This window comes from Aquarana catesbeiana, linkage group LG05, assembly GCF_042186555.1.
Source record: "Aquarana catesbeiana isolate 2022-GZ linkage group LG05, ASM4218655v1, whole genome shotgun sequence".
In the NCBI taxonomy this organism is placed as follows: domain Eukaryota; kingdom Metazoa; phylum Chordata; class Amphibia; order Anura; family Ranidae; genus Aquarana; species Aquarana catesbeiana.
Window position 1 is genome coordinate 510,827,149 of NC_133328.1, and position 14,957 is coordinate 510,842,105.

Genomic DNA, 14,957 nt, shown 5'->3' on the forward strand with positions numbered 1-14,957 from the left:
TCCCTAACAAACTATTTAAAAAAAAGCAGTAAACATGGAGTTTAGTTTTAAGGCCCTCAAAAAAAGCAGCTCAAAGTCAATTACTAGCTGTCCCTTCACAGCCTGAGTTTTGCAAGTGCCTATCAAATTTTTCACAATGTTCCTTTTTGTATGACTATGTATGATAGCCACACTCACTGACCTCCTGATCCATCCAGCGACGGCTCCAAAACAATCTCCCACAGCCCCCCGGGACAAGGAACCCCCTGTTGCTCGGCCGCTGGTGCCAGCTCTCGGAACCTGTTCCACTGAAACCGAGACAATGAGTCAGCTAGAGTATTGTCTAACCCAGGGAGGTGAACAGCATACAGGAAAATGTTCAATTGTAGGCAGCGAAGCACCATGTGGCACAACAGCTCCTATGTTGTCGCAATTCAACCAAATTTTCAAGTTTCGGAACGAGATTTCCATGGCCAGCACTACCAGAAAAAGCTCCAGGAGCACCATGTTACCAAGGAAAATCCGCATCTAACCAGGAACACGGCCAAGGTGCCACACTCCAATGACCCTGTTAGAAGGCCCCATAACCTGATGACCCTGCAGCATCCTTAAAAAGTTCCAAGTCGAAGTTGCTCACCGGCCCCTACATCCAAACCGATCTCCCACTATACTCTTCCAAAAACGTGTGCCAAACCCTCAAGTCCCCCCAAAGTTTCCGATTAAGACGGATAAAGTGTGTAGGGGACTTAACCCCTGCGGTAGCAGTCGATAGTCGTCTACAAAAAACCCTGCCCATGGGGATAATGCGGCATGCGGAATTAAACTTACCCAACAGGGATTGTAGCTTCCTAAGCTGGATCTTGCGCAGTCCCAATGTCCCACGGATCTCCACCTTGAGGGCCAACAATTTATCTTCTGGCAGCCGACACTCCATAGTGTCTGAATCGATCACTATGCCTAAGCATGCTGGTTGGGCCCTCTGTCTTATCCTTCGCCAAGGGAATACCGAATCTGCCCGCAATGTGCTGTAATGTAGACAAAAGTATCCCACACACCTTAGCAGAAGGAGGCCCCACGCAAAGGAAATCATCCAAGTAATGGATGACAGAATTCATCCCTCATACATCACGGTCCACCCATTCAACAAAGGAACTGAACATCTCGAATAAAGCACAGGAAACTGAGCAGCACATGGGCAAGCAGCGATATACATAAAATTCATCCTGCCAACAGCACCCCAGTAGACGGAAACTGTCCATATGGGCAGGGAGCAAACGAAAAGCGGATTCAGTGTCCGCTTTCGCCATCAGAGCCCCTTTGCTGTATCGGCGAACCCAGCCAACCGCGCGTCAAAAGAAGTGTACGAAACTGTACACACCTCTGGATCAATGGCGTCAATGACTGAACCTCCTTTTGGGAGGGATAAGTGATGGATGAGGCGAAACTTGTTTGTCTCCTTCTTAGGCACCACCCCTAGAGGCAAAATCACTAAATATGGCAAAGGCTTCACCGCGAAAGGCCCGCCCATGCGACCCAGTGCTACTTCCTTACCCAGTTTTTCAGAGACCACCACAGGATGTTGTAAAGCAGAATGCAAATTCCGCATCATAGGCAGAACCATACTCAAGGAACAAGAAATCCTAAAACCCTCCAAGAACCCCTCCCACAGCACCCGCGTAGCCAGTCTGGATACGTATTTAGGAAAGGTTGCATCCTTTCCCCCCTCACCGGTGTCTTCCCTCTTGTTTGCAGACTCACCAGCAAGTACCCTGCCTTTTTTAATACATCGAGACCTGGGATGAGAACCTCCACACCCAGAGCACTCGTGTTTATAACGACAGGAGCTTGCAAGCTTGCAAGAGCCCCCCTTGTACTGCCAACAGAAACCCCACTTCTTAGTGGCTGATTGTCCAGGGGAAGCTGCACCACCGGCCCCTCCTGGAAAAAACTGAGCCCGCGCTGAGGACATGAGCCGCATTCAGAGGCTGATGTCCTTGTGGTCCCACCGAAGGGAAGGACGGACGGCGCTCCGCTGACGGAACTTTTCATCGCACCGCAGCCAAGAAGATCCCCCGTATACTCTATGGGCCTCCCCAACAGCATCCATGTAACAAAAGAGCAATGAACAGTGCTCTGGGTGTTTCTCCCCTATGACACTCGCCATAATGGCAAAAGCCTGTAGCCAATTGGTGAAAGTCCTCGGTATCAGTCTGTACCACCGCCTTTCCTCATCCTCCTTCTTCGAGTCATCGATCTTAACCCTATCCAGGTTAAACTTCTAAAGAGGTAACAGGGAAAAAATCTCCAAGTACTCAACCTTGCAAATCTTATCCTGGGCATCCTGCTTTAAGCGTGCCCCCAACGACCCTTCAAAGCACACATAAACATTGCACTTAGCTGCGTCGGCAATCCGCACAGCGTCCACCTTTCCCAGGACCTCCTGCAACATTCCTGCCTTCTCCCCCGACGCTGCAACAGCAGCCACCGGATCTGGGGGAGATACTATGAGCCCCGTGGTAGTGAGGTCTACCGCCGTAACCAGGGGAAAGGGAGGGGGTACCACACTGGGTCCCATCCCTATCCCGCCCACGACTACTCTGCCTGGCTGAACCAATGGCGCCACCTGCGGGGAATTTCCGCAACTGTGCGTCCGTCCTGGACGTGCAGCACTTGCCACCTGTGGGCCAGACCCCACCCGTGGTGTGGCACCATAAGGGGCTACCATGCTCCCATCAGCTACCCCAACAAGCTACCTAATACATTGTCAACAGAGCTGTTAATTAAATTAGTCGACTTACCAGGCTGACCAGGGGAACCCCCAACAGCCGCCGCTCCAGAATCCCCCAATGCCCGATGTCCCTGCGGTTCGTCTTCTTCAGAGCAGGACAGTTCACCCTCTGACCGTACTTCTGGGATTCCTCACCTTGAGGCATTCCAGGCAAGGAAGGCCCGGATGCCGTGGATCCGTGTCGTACCTGGCTCCGCCTGCCCGCATCAGATCCACCCATCGATATGCTGTGCAGACCTCCAGCACGTACAGTACCCAGACCGCTTCTCCGCCTTTTCCTTGCCTTTTGCACCCCTCTCTCTCCTGGCAGGGGTCGCCGCCGACACATTAGACCTGCCGGCTGTGGCTGGTAAAGGCCCAGCTGCCGTGACATTGCTCCTCCCATGCTGAGACTCCCTCCTTTCCCCAGCATCAGAGGGGGAGCAGTCCCCTAGCTCTGGACAGTGATTTTGGGTGGGCGGAGGAGGCGTGTGCAAGCTTCCTGACGCCCATCCACAGAGGATTCCAGCCAGGCCAACCACCCATGGAAGCTGGTGATCGCTTCACTGGTGGTCCTGACGGGTCCCAGGCGGGGCTCCTACACTGGCGGAAAGCTCGTGGGGAGGATCCAGGGGAAAAGCGCTACAGCAGCCGAGACCGCAAGGCGCGTAGGATATCCTGCCCCCCGGCGCTTGGTCCTCTAGCAGGGTAGATACCTGGCTCTGAAGCCACTCTGGCCCCTTTGGAAGCTGCCGCAGCCCACAGCCGTTCCGGAATCCTGTCCACCTCGGCCATGCTCCGATATTTCGTAACAAGCAGCAGCGTGGAATAAACTGCCTGCTTGTCCCTCCTCAGCTGCCCAGGAGACCCTACCTATCCCTTAAATGAACTACAACAAACCCCTCCTCATCCTGTTGCTTTAACCAATCCTACCTCTCCCCTATTCTCCACCTACAATCCTTAACCCCATAGTTGCTTCCCCTTCTCACCCTGTCATGCTGGCCCTGCACTATCTTTCATTTTATTTCTCTCACTCCAGGCTTTACTCAGCGGGTTATTTACTGAATCTGGAGAGTGCAAAATCTGGTGCATGTGTGCATGGTAGCCAATCAGCTTCTAGCTTCAGCTTGTTCAATTAAGCTTTGACAATAAAACCTGGAAACTGACTAGTTTCTATACAGAGCTGCACCTGAGTTTGTACCCCACAGGGTCCATTTCAAAGATGCAAAGAGCAGGACTGTCATGATGTCCATGACATCCTGTACTCACAGCATATCTTCAGTCTAAAAAGCTTAATAATGCTAGACATCCTACAATCTGGGAGACTGATAACTTCCAGGGTGGAGAAAGCTATTACCATGGGGGCCAGCAGAGGAGAGGAGATGAGTACTGCAGGCAGAGCTGCTATTTTAATTTTACACCTCCAGACAGAGCTTAAAAAATTAGCCCAGATATGGGAACTAATGCCGCATACACACAACCAGACTTTCCGGCAGAAAAGGTCAGACGGAATCATTCCGTCTGACATTCCGATCGTGTGTGGGCTTCATCGAACTTTTTCTTTTTAAAATTCTGACGGACCTAGAAATAGAACATGTTTCATATCTTTCCGACGGAATCAGTTCCTATCGGGAAAACCGCTCATCTGTATGCTATTTTGACGGACCAAAAATGACACAAGGGCAGCTATTGGCTACTGGCTATTGAACTTCCTTTTTCTAGTCCTGTCGTACGTCATCGCGTTCTAAACGATCGGACTTTGGTGTGATCGTGTGTAGGCAAGTCCGTTGGAACTCCGTCAGAAAGACCGTCGGAGTCTATTCTGACAGAAAGTCCGGTCGTGTGTATGCGGCATAAGAGTTAATTACAGCTGATCTAGAAAGTTTGCTCTCAGGGAAGTTTAGGTATCATTTGACCAGCCATATTATGCATACAGCTATGTGAATGTCATTTTGATGCAGATTATTTAGATTCAAAATTGTTCAGTTCCTAATTTATTCAAGATGACTAAATCAGTTCTGCAGATGTTGTTTTAGAACAAATGAACTGATATTGCAATTGCAAGTGGCTTTTTGTGCCAAGAGTACTACTCCCTATAAAAGGTTTTAAAAGGCTTTTCATAACACCTGCACACATTCAGAGAAATCGAGTTTGATTATTAATGGGCTTATCATGGTCTGTACACATTATAATTATCCTTATTTTATTATTGCTAGGCAATGGTTTGTACCTGGAAAAAGTCTACGTTTACGATGAACTCAAGGACAAAGAATACTCCTTTTTATGCTACAGGTGTGAAAAGAAAACACTAAGTTTATCTTTTGTTTCATCTTTATTCTGTTGCTGATTTTCCACAGTTTGTATCAAATTATGATAAAAGAAGGTAAACCGACTTTAGAGTCTCCACTCCGGCATCTATGCCCCCCATTCGGTGTATTCCACTGAGGGTGCAGGTCAGGCTAGGAGTCCACCCTGACTCCATGTAATCCGCAGAATAAGGAGATAAAAATTCCAGCCACCGCATACCATACAATTGCAGAGTGTAATAGGTGATAAAAGCTTATGTGGGGCTTGACCTGGATGGAGTTAGGCTGAGGCTGTTATTACCTATTACATGCTGGGCTTGTATGTTGTGTGGTGGCTGAGATTTTTCCCTCTTTGTTGATGATTTGATGATAACAGAAGGGAAGTACTTTGCCACAGGATCTACTTAAAATGACTCTATCATTAGAAAAGTTATAGGGCTGCTGTTGCTGAGATTCTTGTGAAAATGCTAGTTGCCTGGATATTTCTGGCTTTAATACTGTTCGGTCAAAATGAGTGTCTAAAAGCTGTTATGCCGCGTACACACGGTCGGATTTTCTGACAGGAAATGTTCGATGTGAGCTTGTTGTCGGAAAATCCGACCGTGTGTATGCTCCATCGAACATTTGCTGTCGGAATTTCCGCCAACAAATGTTTGATAGTAGGTTCTCAAATTTTCCGCCAACAAAACTTGTCGGAAAGTCCTCTCGTGTGTACACAAGTCTGTCGCACAAAAGTTCACGCATGTTCTGAATCAAGCAGAAGGAGCCTCACTGGCTATTGAACTTCCTTTTTCTCGGCTTGTCGTACATGTTGTACGCCACCGCGTTCTCACGTTTGGAATTTTTGGCCAACATTTGTGTGACCGTGTCTATGCAGGACAAGTTTGAGCCAACATCCTTTGAACAAAAATCCACGGTTTTGTTGTCGGAAAATACGATCGTGTGTATGCAGCATTAGAGTTCTTATCTCTATAGTTGGTCCAGGTCAGAAATTCAGAAAGTATTGAAGCCAAAGCATCAGCATGACAGCCAGGGAACTAACATTCTCAAAGTACAGGTCAGCAATATCAACCCACCTACCTTACTCATGAAGAGGTCCAATGTTTTCAAAAGGTATCTATTACTTATCTCAAAACCTCACTGTAAACTGTGTGAAACACATTTAAAGCACGCCTCGAGGATATTAGAATCAACGCCCCCTCCCCCCATCAACCCCACAATTGATTAACCCCACAATTGATCAACCCCACAACTATTTCCACAACATAGTCTTTCTTAACTTTATGAGATGCAATACTTCAGGTGTGCTATGTGCACATGTGCATGCATGGATGCTAAGGGTCCTATTTATACCCAGCTACCTACTGGGAAAACTGGGCTGCTTGTGAGGTTCAGTGTGGTATGCTTTTCTGTAGGTAGGCTGATATTGCTGACCTGTACTTTGAGGATGTTAGTTCCCTGGCTGTCATGCTGATGCTTTGGCTTCAATGCGTTCTGAATCTCTGACCTGGACAAGCTACAGAGATACGAAACTCTAACAAGCATTATGGGAAACAGGTCTGAATTGACTCTCATAGATTTTGCTGGTTAAAACAGACATTTAGGGCCTGTTTACACTGTCCCTCACTACATTCTAATGGCACTGCCCTTGCAATCTGCAACAAGTGTCAATACAAAGTTAACAACACCCCAAATGCAGTGCATTTGCCTACACCGGATTGCACAGTACAAAAGTACCATGCAATCCAGTTGCAGTGCGTTTCAAAAAGTAGTGCATGCACTACTTTTGGTGCATTGCGATTTCAGCCTATTCAAAATGAATGGGATGAAATCGTACTGCACAGAACCGCATGTGAAACACACAGCGTTCCTGTGCGATTCACAAGCAGTTCCTAATGTGAATGGGCCCTTAAGAGAAAGGAGCTTGGCTTACACAGATATGTTGTTTTATGTAAAAAGTTACTTTATTCAGGAAGGACAAACTTAAGACAATACATATGGGCATTATTTTTATAACATTTTTGATTTTTAGAAAAGCTTACAAATGATTACAAGAGTGCCAGCATTATATCAAATCAAAGCAAATGCCTGCTACATCTTTTTGGGGCTCTTGGGTGTGATGGTGCGGACAATGCGTGCCAATGAGAAAGCTGGATAGATGGTTTAGCGTTATCTGTGATATTCAAAGCCATTTCTTTGCTTGCCCAGACTTGGAACAAAAAACGCTTGTAAAATCTGGTCCCTAAGAATGTTATCAATGTAGTTTTATCAAGAAAGACATTTGTTGAGGTCCAAGGATAATAGGAAGCTTATACATTAGAGGGAACAAAATGAGTACACTGACACTTGGGCCCAAACATAATAAAATATTAGTACCCTGAGACCTAGAAGACCAATCAGACAGCACTTATGTCAGTGTACAGAAACTGCCCCATGTTTTGGAAGCCCATACTTTCTTACTTAAATGTCTGTTGTCAGCCATAGTTTTCAATATTCAATGCATACAAGCCCTAAATCTGTAAAACATTAGCCCATTCCATGTACAGTATTATGTTTTTTTAAGATATTTATAGTTTTTAATGGGAGCAACACTGAACATGCGCTATTTTTGTGATGGTAATACATCGAGAAATAAGTATGAAAGATTAAACAGCAAAAACTAATTTTTTTCAACATTTTCACGACAAAAGTCAGAGAGCAACTATGGTGAATTTACAATTAGTTCATATTTTGAGCTGAATTATTGTTAATTTACGTCATTTTATCCAGAACTCATTGATATGTAATTTTTCTAATTTTCGTTTTGCGTTTTTTGGTCCATATTATGTATCTAAAACAAATAAATAATGTCTGGAATTGGTACATGCGTTCACAGCCCATACCAAAAAAAGAAATTAAAAGAAGTATTACATTTATTTTAAGATATCTAGTATCAAAAGGGTTAGTTATCATTATTGTTATATTCCTAGCATAGCACTGTATTTAAATATGGCCATGACAAAATACAACAATTAAAAGTAACACATTATTTCAAAAATATTTATAGGTGTACACTGAGATTTTTTTTTTTTTACGTATAATACAATGGCTGTAGAAAATAAGATTTCCGCGCTCACAGACCAAAGGCTTGCAGCCTCCCCTTATTCACCCCCCACAGGGATGAGATAAGCAAGAAAAATGATATGTGAATAGGGGCAGATGGCGCTACCTGAATTGGATAGGTAAAAATGTATGTTAGCTAAAAAGCTATATATCCTGTGTACTCTCCTCAAAGTGGGCTAAACAGTGCATTTGTTCAAAAAATTATATAATAAAAATAAAAATATATTGGAAGTATATTTAAAAAATGTGTGTATATGTGCCCAATGGGATTACTATCCCATACCTATAAGTGCAGACAAATATAAACAACCGTGCAGAAAGAATATATATATATATATATATATATATATATATATAAAGCAAGTATGCAAACAATTCATCAGGTGGTGACACCAAATTATAAATACTAAGTGTGACAATAACACAGCCCCCCTAGTGGTGTATAAGGGGTTAACATAGACCAAATCCTCCTTCCAACTGTTACTAGCTGGAAATGACTATATAATCAGTCCACCGCCTAAAAGACTTCTGTTCCGGATGTGGGTGTCCTTCACGATTATACTTTTTCCTCATACAAAAGAAAACAGGGCTCCCATAGTGTGATACCGTATGAATTTTATTAAAAAATATACTAGGTACAATGACCAAAATAGATTAAAAATGAAATAAAAATTAAAATTAAAACCAGTTAACCACTCCAAAAGCGGAGCAGAAGTCTTTTAGGAACAACTCCACTGGATTTCAAGACAACACCGGTGGTACTACATGCCTATTACCCCTGCGGGGGTGCGGGGAGCTGGTGAGTGGGGACCCTTGAGGGGGAGCACCTAAGTCACTGGAGAATTATCGTTGCCATCACTAAAGTCACTCTACGCAGGAACTCCTGAATGAACTGATTGTTGATTAGGATTTTCACAACACTGACTTTTTTTATTATTTCACCAATCATTTTGCATTTTTTAATTTGAATTTTTGGCACGTTTGATATATTTTTGGCATATTCTGGTTTTTATATGCTGTCACAACTTACAATTGTCTGTTCTCATGGTAAAGAAGAGGGCTGGGTTTGCCTCACCAGCTTTATATATTGTGCACAGCGGAGATATAGTGTGAATATTCAATCAATATACGGCACTGGCGGTGGACTGATTATATAGTCATTTCCAGCTAGTAACAGTTGGAAGGAGGATTTGGTCTACGTTAACCCCTTATACACCACTAGGGGGGCTGTGTTATTGTCACACTTAGTATTTATAATTTGGTGTCACCACCTGATGAATTGTTTGCATACTTGCTTTATATATATATATATATATATATTCTTTCTGCATGGTTGTTTATATTTGTCTGCACTTATAGGTATGGGATATTAATCCCATTGGGCACATATACATACATTTTTTAAATATACTTCCAATATATTTTTATTTTTATTGTATAATTTTTTGAACAAATGCACTGTTTAGCCCACTTTGAGGAGAGTACACAGGATATATAGCTTTTTAGCTAACATACATTTTTACCTATCCAATTCAGGTAGCGCCATCTGCCCCTATTCACATATCATTTTTCTTACAATGGCTGTACAATCACATAGATGCTTCTTATACAATGCAAAAACTGTCATTTTGCTTGGTAAACCCATTTAGCGACTGCCAGACACTTTTTATATCAGTAAGACATTCCTCTTTTACAATTTGCTGGAAGTAGTATATGTGTACTGTATATTGTATACCTCTTTTTTGAGCTGTCACTAAAAAGAACTTGAAGAGTTCTTGTTGGCTTCTTTCCTGATATCAGGATATCAGACAATGATGAACATCACAAAGGCATTGTGCTTGTAAACTTTTCATTAAAGGAACATTTGAAATGCAAATATCTTTCATATTCTGGCACGACTGAGAGAGCAGCTAATGAAATCTCGCTTAGGATTGTTGTTCCATAGTTTAATACTATGATATTATCTGAAAATCAGCACGGCATTATATTTTGTCATGCAACATAATTTGTTCAAATTGGTGACAAGAAAAAATAGTGTAATCATTTTTATGTCCATCCAATTTCCTTCTTTTTTCTTTTAAAATTGTTCTAAATTGTGAAGAATGTTGTTGGAAAACTATTTGAAATAGAGCATTGCCCTTTTTCTAGCATTTACACCCTTCCTTACAATTGTAGTTGAATCAGGCTACACCATATAGGAATCAATTTAGTGAGTGTTTAAGTTCTCAATTTGTGAAAAGTGTATAGGTACAAAATTGTTTTTTCTTTGCATGGAATGGACATTTAACTTTAATTTCTCAACAATATTGACTTAGTTTATCTCAAAATTTGGTATCTTATCACCACCTTCAATGGCTCAGTTTCCTGCCCTTCACAGTAGACACCACATAGTATGAAATAGTTGACAGCATCCAGAAGGTTGCAGCATTTTAAAACCCATGAGATAATTTTTGTGAATTGACACACAGTATATTGCAATTCATTTTTTTTTGTGAAATTTAAGATTTTTTGAACTGGAAAAACTTTTGAATGGTAAAATTAGTACACACCTAATGCGAATGCAGAGGTAGAAAGCCTTTGGCACTCCAGCTGTTGTGAAACGACAAGTCCCATGAAGCATTGTAAGACTTTTACAGCCACTGGCAAAACTTCCAGAGACAGGAGTATGATAGGATTTGTAGTTTCACAACACTAGGCGTGCTGACTTTGCCCACCCCTGGATTAATGTGTTATACATGTGTTATTTGTTTCTAAATTGAATAAATAACATTAAACTGATTACATTGAAGGAGGTTTTAAAAGAGAACTCAATCAATTAATTTTGGATGGAGAGTAAGTTGGACAATTGATTGTCAAAACTAGGTTTTGGATATGCAGTTCAAATAAAAAAGTTCACTTTAGAGTAACTCTGTCACTAGAATGAAAACTTGAAGATAAGAACCACCTGTAAGGAAAATACTTATCCTGTCACCTGCACTGCCTTTGTTCCTTCTCTTGAGGAGTTAAAGCTAAAGTTTAGTTATAACAGTTTTTACATAGTTACATTGGTCCAGCTTAGACAAAAGTAAGTATGTATAGGCCATACTTGGAAGATTCTACTGAAAGCTGGAAATTTCTGTAATAGGCACTGCTAGTACAGTGATGGCCGCTACCTTCTGCGCCCCATGTGAGCAGCTGCCCTGCTGCTTACTGAACAGAGAGATAATGTGCTAAGCACAGGCATCATTCAGAGGAACATTGCATCTTCTCAAAGAATGCAAAGAAATCTTAAATTGGACAAGGTTGAGACCATGACATCACTGTCCCACCTATCCACCTTATCTAATCAGAGAACACTTTACAGAAAATGCAGTGTTCCCATTGCCATCTCAGCAATGGACTCTGAAGCTAGTGGAGATCATTGTAGTAGCAATGCCTACTACAAATCATTTCCTACTTCCACAGGTATCCCACAGGTATGGCACACACATACTCACATGGTCCAAGATGTAAAAATGGCCATATCTCAACATTAGCTTTAAGCCCGCTGAGGAATCTTTAGCACTGACACACATCTGGGAGTGTTGGATGCCTGGTCCCCTTCTGTGCCCTGTAGTTTGATCTGCTGGCCTCTGCTTCACTACAGGACCCAGTAAAGGCCTGTGGATGGAACCACAGCACTTGGCAAGAGAGCAGACATCCATCACACTCAGAAGTGTGTCAGATGCTGGAGATTCCTTAGCCACTGTAGCTCTTCAAGAAAACGAGAATTGGTGGCACAGGTGGAAGGACAGGTAAGCATTAATTCTATCATTTTACATGTTGCAAATGTTGTTGTACACAGCATTGTGGGAAGAAGGCATCCTTTTGTTTTCTATGTGCCCTTGCAGTAACATTTATCCAGTGTAAAAAACACAGGTGTGAACATGGTGTGAACAAGCCCTTAAGTTTCCATTCTAGTAACATAGTTGTTACTAGAATGGAGGGATGGAAGGAAATATGAGTGAGAATGTACAGATCGACAGAGGGGAATTAAAACAAACTTGTTACTTTCTAAAATTCCACTAAAATTCAGGGAAATAATAACCCTAAAAGTACACGTATACTTTAAATGTATTGTTACATATGTATTATATTGTTAAATGTATGTACCCAATCAAAATTTATGTACCAACAAAAATTTATGTACCAACCAAAGCATAACACATGCTTTGACAAGTGGCAATATAATGTTTCTGCAGTAAAACAAAAAAGAGAAAAAACACAGTGTAGAAAAAAATGCAGATGCAAACTCAAAAAACAAACTTTTATCAGAGCCCACATGTCCAGACTACATGACAATAGCAGAACGGTGCAAGTAGTGGCTAACACAAAAGTATTTGTAACAATGTATTTGGGTCTTGTGTATAAAAATGATGCTCACAGGGACCTGTGATTGGAGGAGAAGCCAGTTACATGAGGTTTACATATCATATGACTGGGCTCTCCTACTCTGTGTTTTTTTTTCTGTTTGTTTTAATTGACATTCAAAATGGTACCCTTATTGAAGAGATTAAGAATGCTACGAAGCAACAGAGCAACCTTGTCAACCAGGGTTCCTCCAAAGGTTACAAGGGGAATTTTTAGCAGGGGTTTTAAATAGAAATAGTGCCTAAATTTATAATCAATATAACATTAGAGGGCCTCATCATCCAATCATTGTATAACAAAACCAAAAAGAAAAATAGGACAGAAAAACTCCAAAAGTGGACTTTTTCTGTATCTGAAGGACGCAGGATCCACACATACAGAATATTTAAAAACTCAATTTTATATTATTACAATGTTATTTTAAAAACACATAAATAAAATCACCACTGTAGCATTAACAAAAAAGCTCCTATTTAGCCACACTGATTTCCCAAATGATGTTATAGAGCAGGGGTAGGCAACCTCAGCCCTCCTGCTGTGGTTAAACTACAAGTTCCAGGAGACATTGCAAGACCCCAATAATCACAGGCATGACTCTTAGAGGCATGATGGGATTTGTAGTTTCACCACAGCTGGAGGGCCGAGGTTGCCTACCCCTGTTATATAGCATCCAACACCAAAATAGAGCATCCAAGTAGAAGTAATAGAAGTAACAAATCTATAACAAGATACAAATGAATATTAATTATAGAAACACATCACAAGATACAGTGCCTTAAAAAAAGTATTCACACCCCTTGACATTTTCCATATTTTGTCATGTTACAACCAGAAATGTAAAAGTATTTTATTGGGATTTTATGTCATAAACCAACACAAAGTGGCACATAGTTGTGAAGTGGAAGGAAAATGATAAATGTTTTTCAAAATTTTTTACAAATAAATATCTGAAAAGTGTGGCGTGCATTTGTATTCAGCCCCCTTTACTCTGATACGCCTAACTAAAATCTAGTGGAACCAATTGCATTTGGAAGTCACCTAATTAGTAAATAGAGTCCACCTTTGTACAATTTAATCTCAGTATAAATACAGCTGTTCTGTGAAGCCCTCAGAGGTTTGTTATAGGACCTTAGTGAACAAACAGCATCATGAAGGCCAAGAAACACACCGGACAGGTCAGGGATAAAGTTGTGGAGAAGTTTAAAGCAGGGTTAGGCTATTAAAAAATATCCTAAGCTTTGAACATCTCAAGGAGCACTGTTCAATCCATCATCCGAAATTGGAAAGAGTATGGCACAACTGCAAACCTACCAACACATGGCCGTCCACCTAAACTGACAGGCCGGGCAAGGAGAGCATTAATCAGAGAAGCAGCCAAGAGGCCCATGGTAACTCTGGAGGAGCTGCATAGATTCACAGTTCAGGTGGGAGAATCTGTCCACAGGACAACTATTAGTCGTGCACTCCACAAATCTGGCCTTTATGGAAGAGTGGCAAGAAGAAGCCATTGTTGAAAGAGCCATGAGAAGTCCTGTTTGCAGTTTGCGAGAAGCCATGTGGGGGACACAGCAAACATGTGGAAGAAAGTGCTCTGGTCAGACGAGACGAAAATTGAACTTTTTGGCCTAAAAGCAATATGCTATCTGTGGCAATAAACTAACACTGCACATCACCCTGAACACACCATATCCACTGTGAAACATGGTGGTGGCAGCATCATGTTATGGGGATGGTTTTCTTCAGGAGGGACAGGGAAGCTGGGCAGAGTTGATGGGAAGATGGATGGAGCCAAATACAGGGCAATCTTAGAAGAAAACCGGTTAGAGTCTGCAAAAAACTTGAGACTGGGATGGAAGTTCACCTGCCAGCAGGACAACAACCCTAAACATACAGCCAGAGCTACAATGGAATGATTTAGAACAAAGCATATTCATGTGTTAGAATGGGCCAGTCAAAGTCCAGACCTAAATCCATTTGAGAATCCGTGGCAAGACTTGAAAATTGCTGTTCACAGATCTGACATCCAATCTGAGTTTGAGCTATTTTTCAAAGAAGAATCGGCAAAAATGTCACTCTCTGGATGTGCAAAGCTGGTAGAGACATACCCAAAAATACTTGCAGCTGTAATTGCAGCGAAAAGGGGGTTCTACAAAGTATTGACTCAGGAGGGCTGAATACAAACGCACACCATACTTTTCAGATATTTATTTGTAAAAAATTCTGAAAACCATTTATCATTTTCCTTCCACTCCACAATTATGTACCACTTTGTGTTGGTCTATCACATAAAATCCAAATAAAATACATTTATGTTTTTAGTTGTAACATGGCAAAATGTGGAAAATTTCAAGGGGTGTGAATACTTTTTCAAGGCACTGTATATCGGCCAGTCAAAATAATATATCGCAGGAAAG

At 42.0% G+C, this 14,957-nt stretch overlaps 1 protein-coding gene across 4 annotated transcripts in view; it reads left to right on the forward strand.

Annotated features, from left to right (window-relative positions):
- The window catches only part of RP1 (RP1 axonemal microtubule associated), a 580,110-nt gene that overhangs the window by 133,128 nt on the left and 432,025 nt on the right, over nucleotides 1–14,957 (forward strand). For all 4 annotated transcript variants that reach the window (XM_073631609.1, XM_073631611.1, XM_073631610.1 and 1 more), the window contains exon 9: nucleotides 4,963–5,038. In XM_073631609.1, the coding sequence (XP_073487710.1) occupies nucleotides 4,963–5,038 (76 nt within the window). The remainder of the gene's footprint in view (nucleotides 1–4,962; nucleotides 5,039–14,957) is intronic.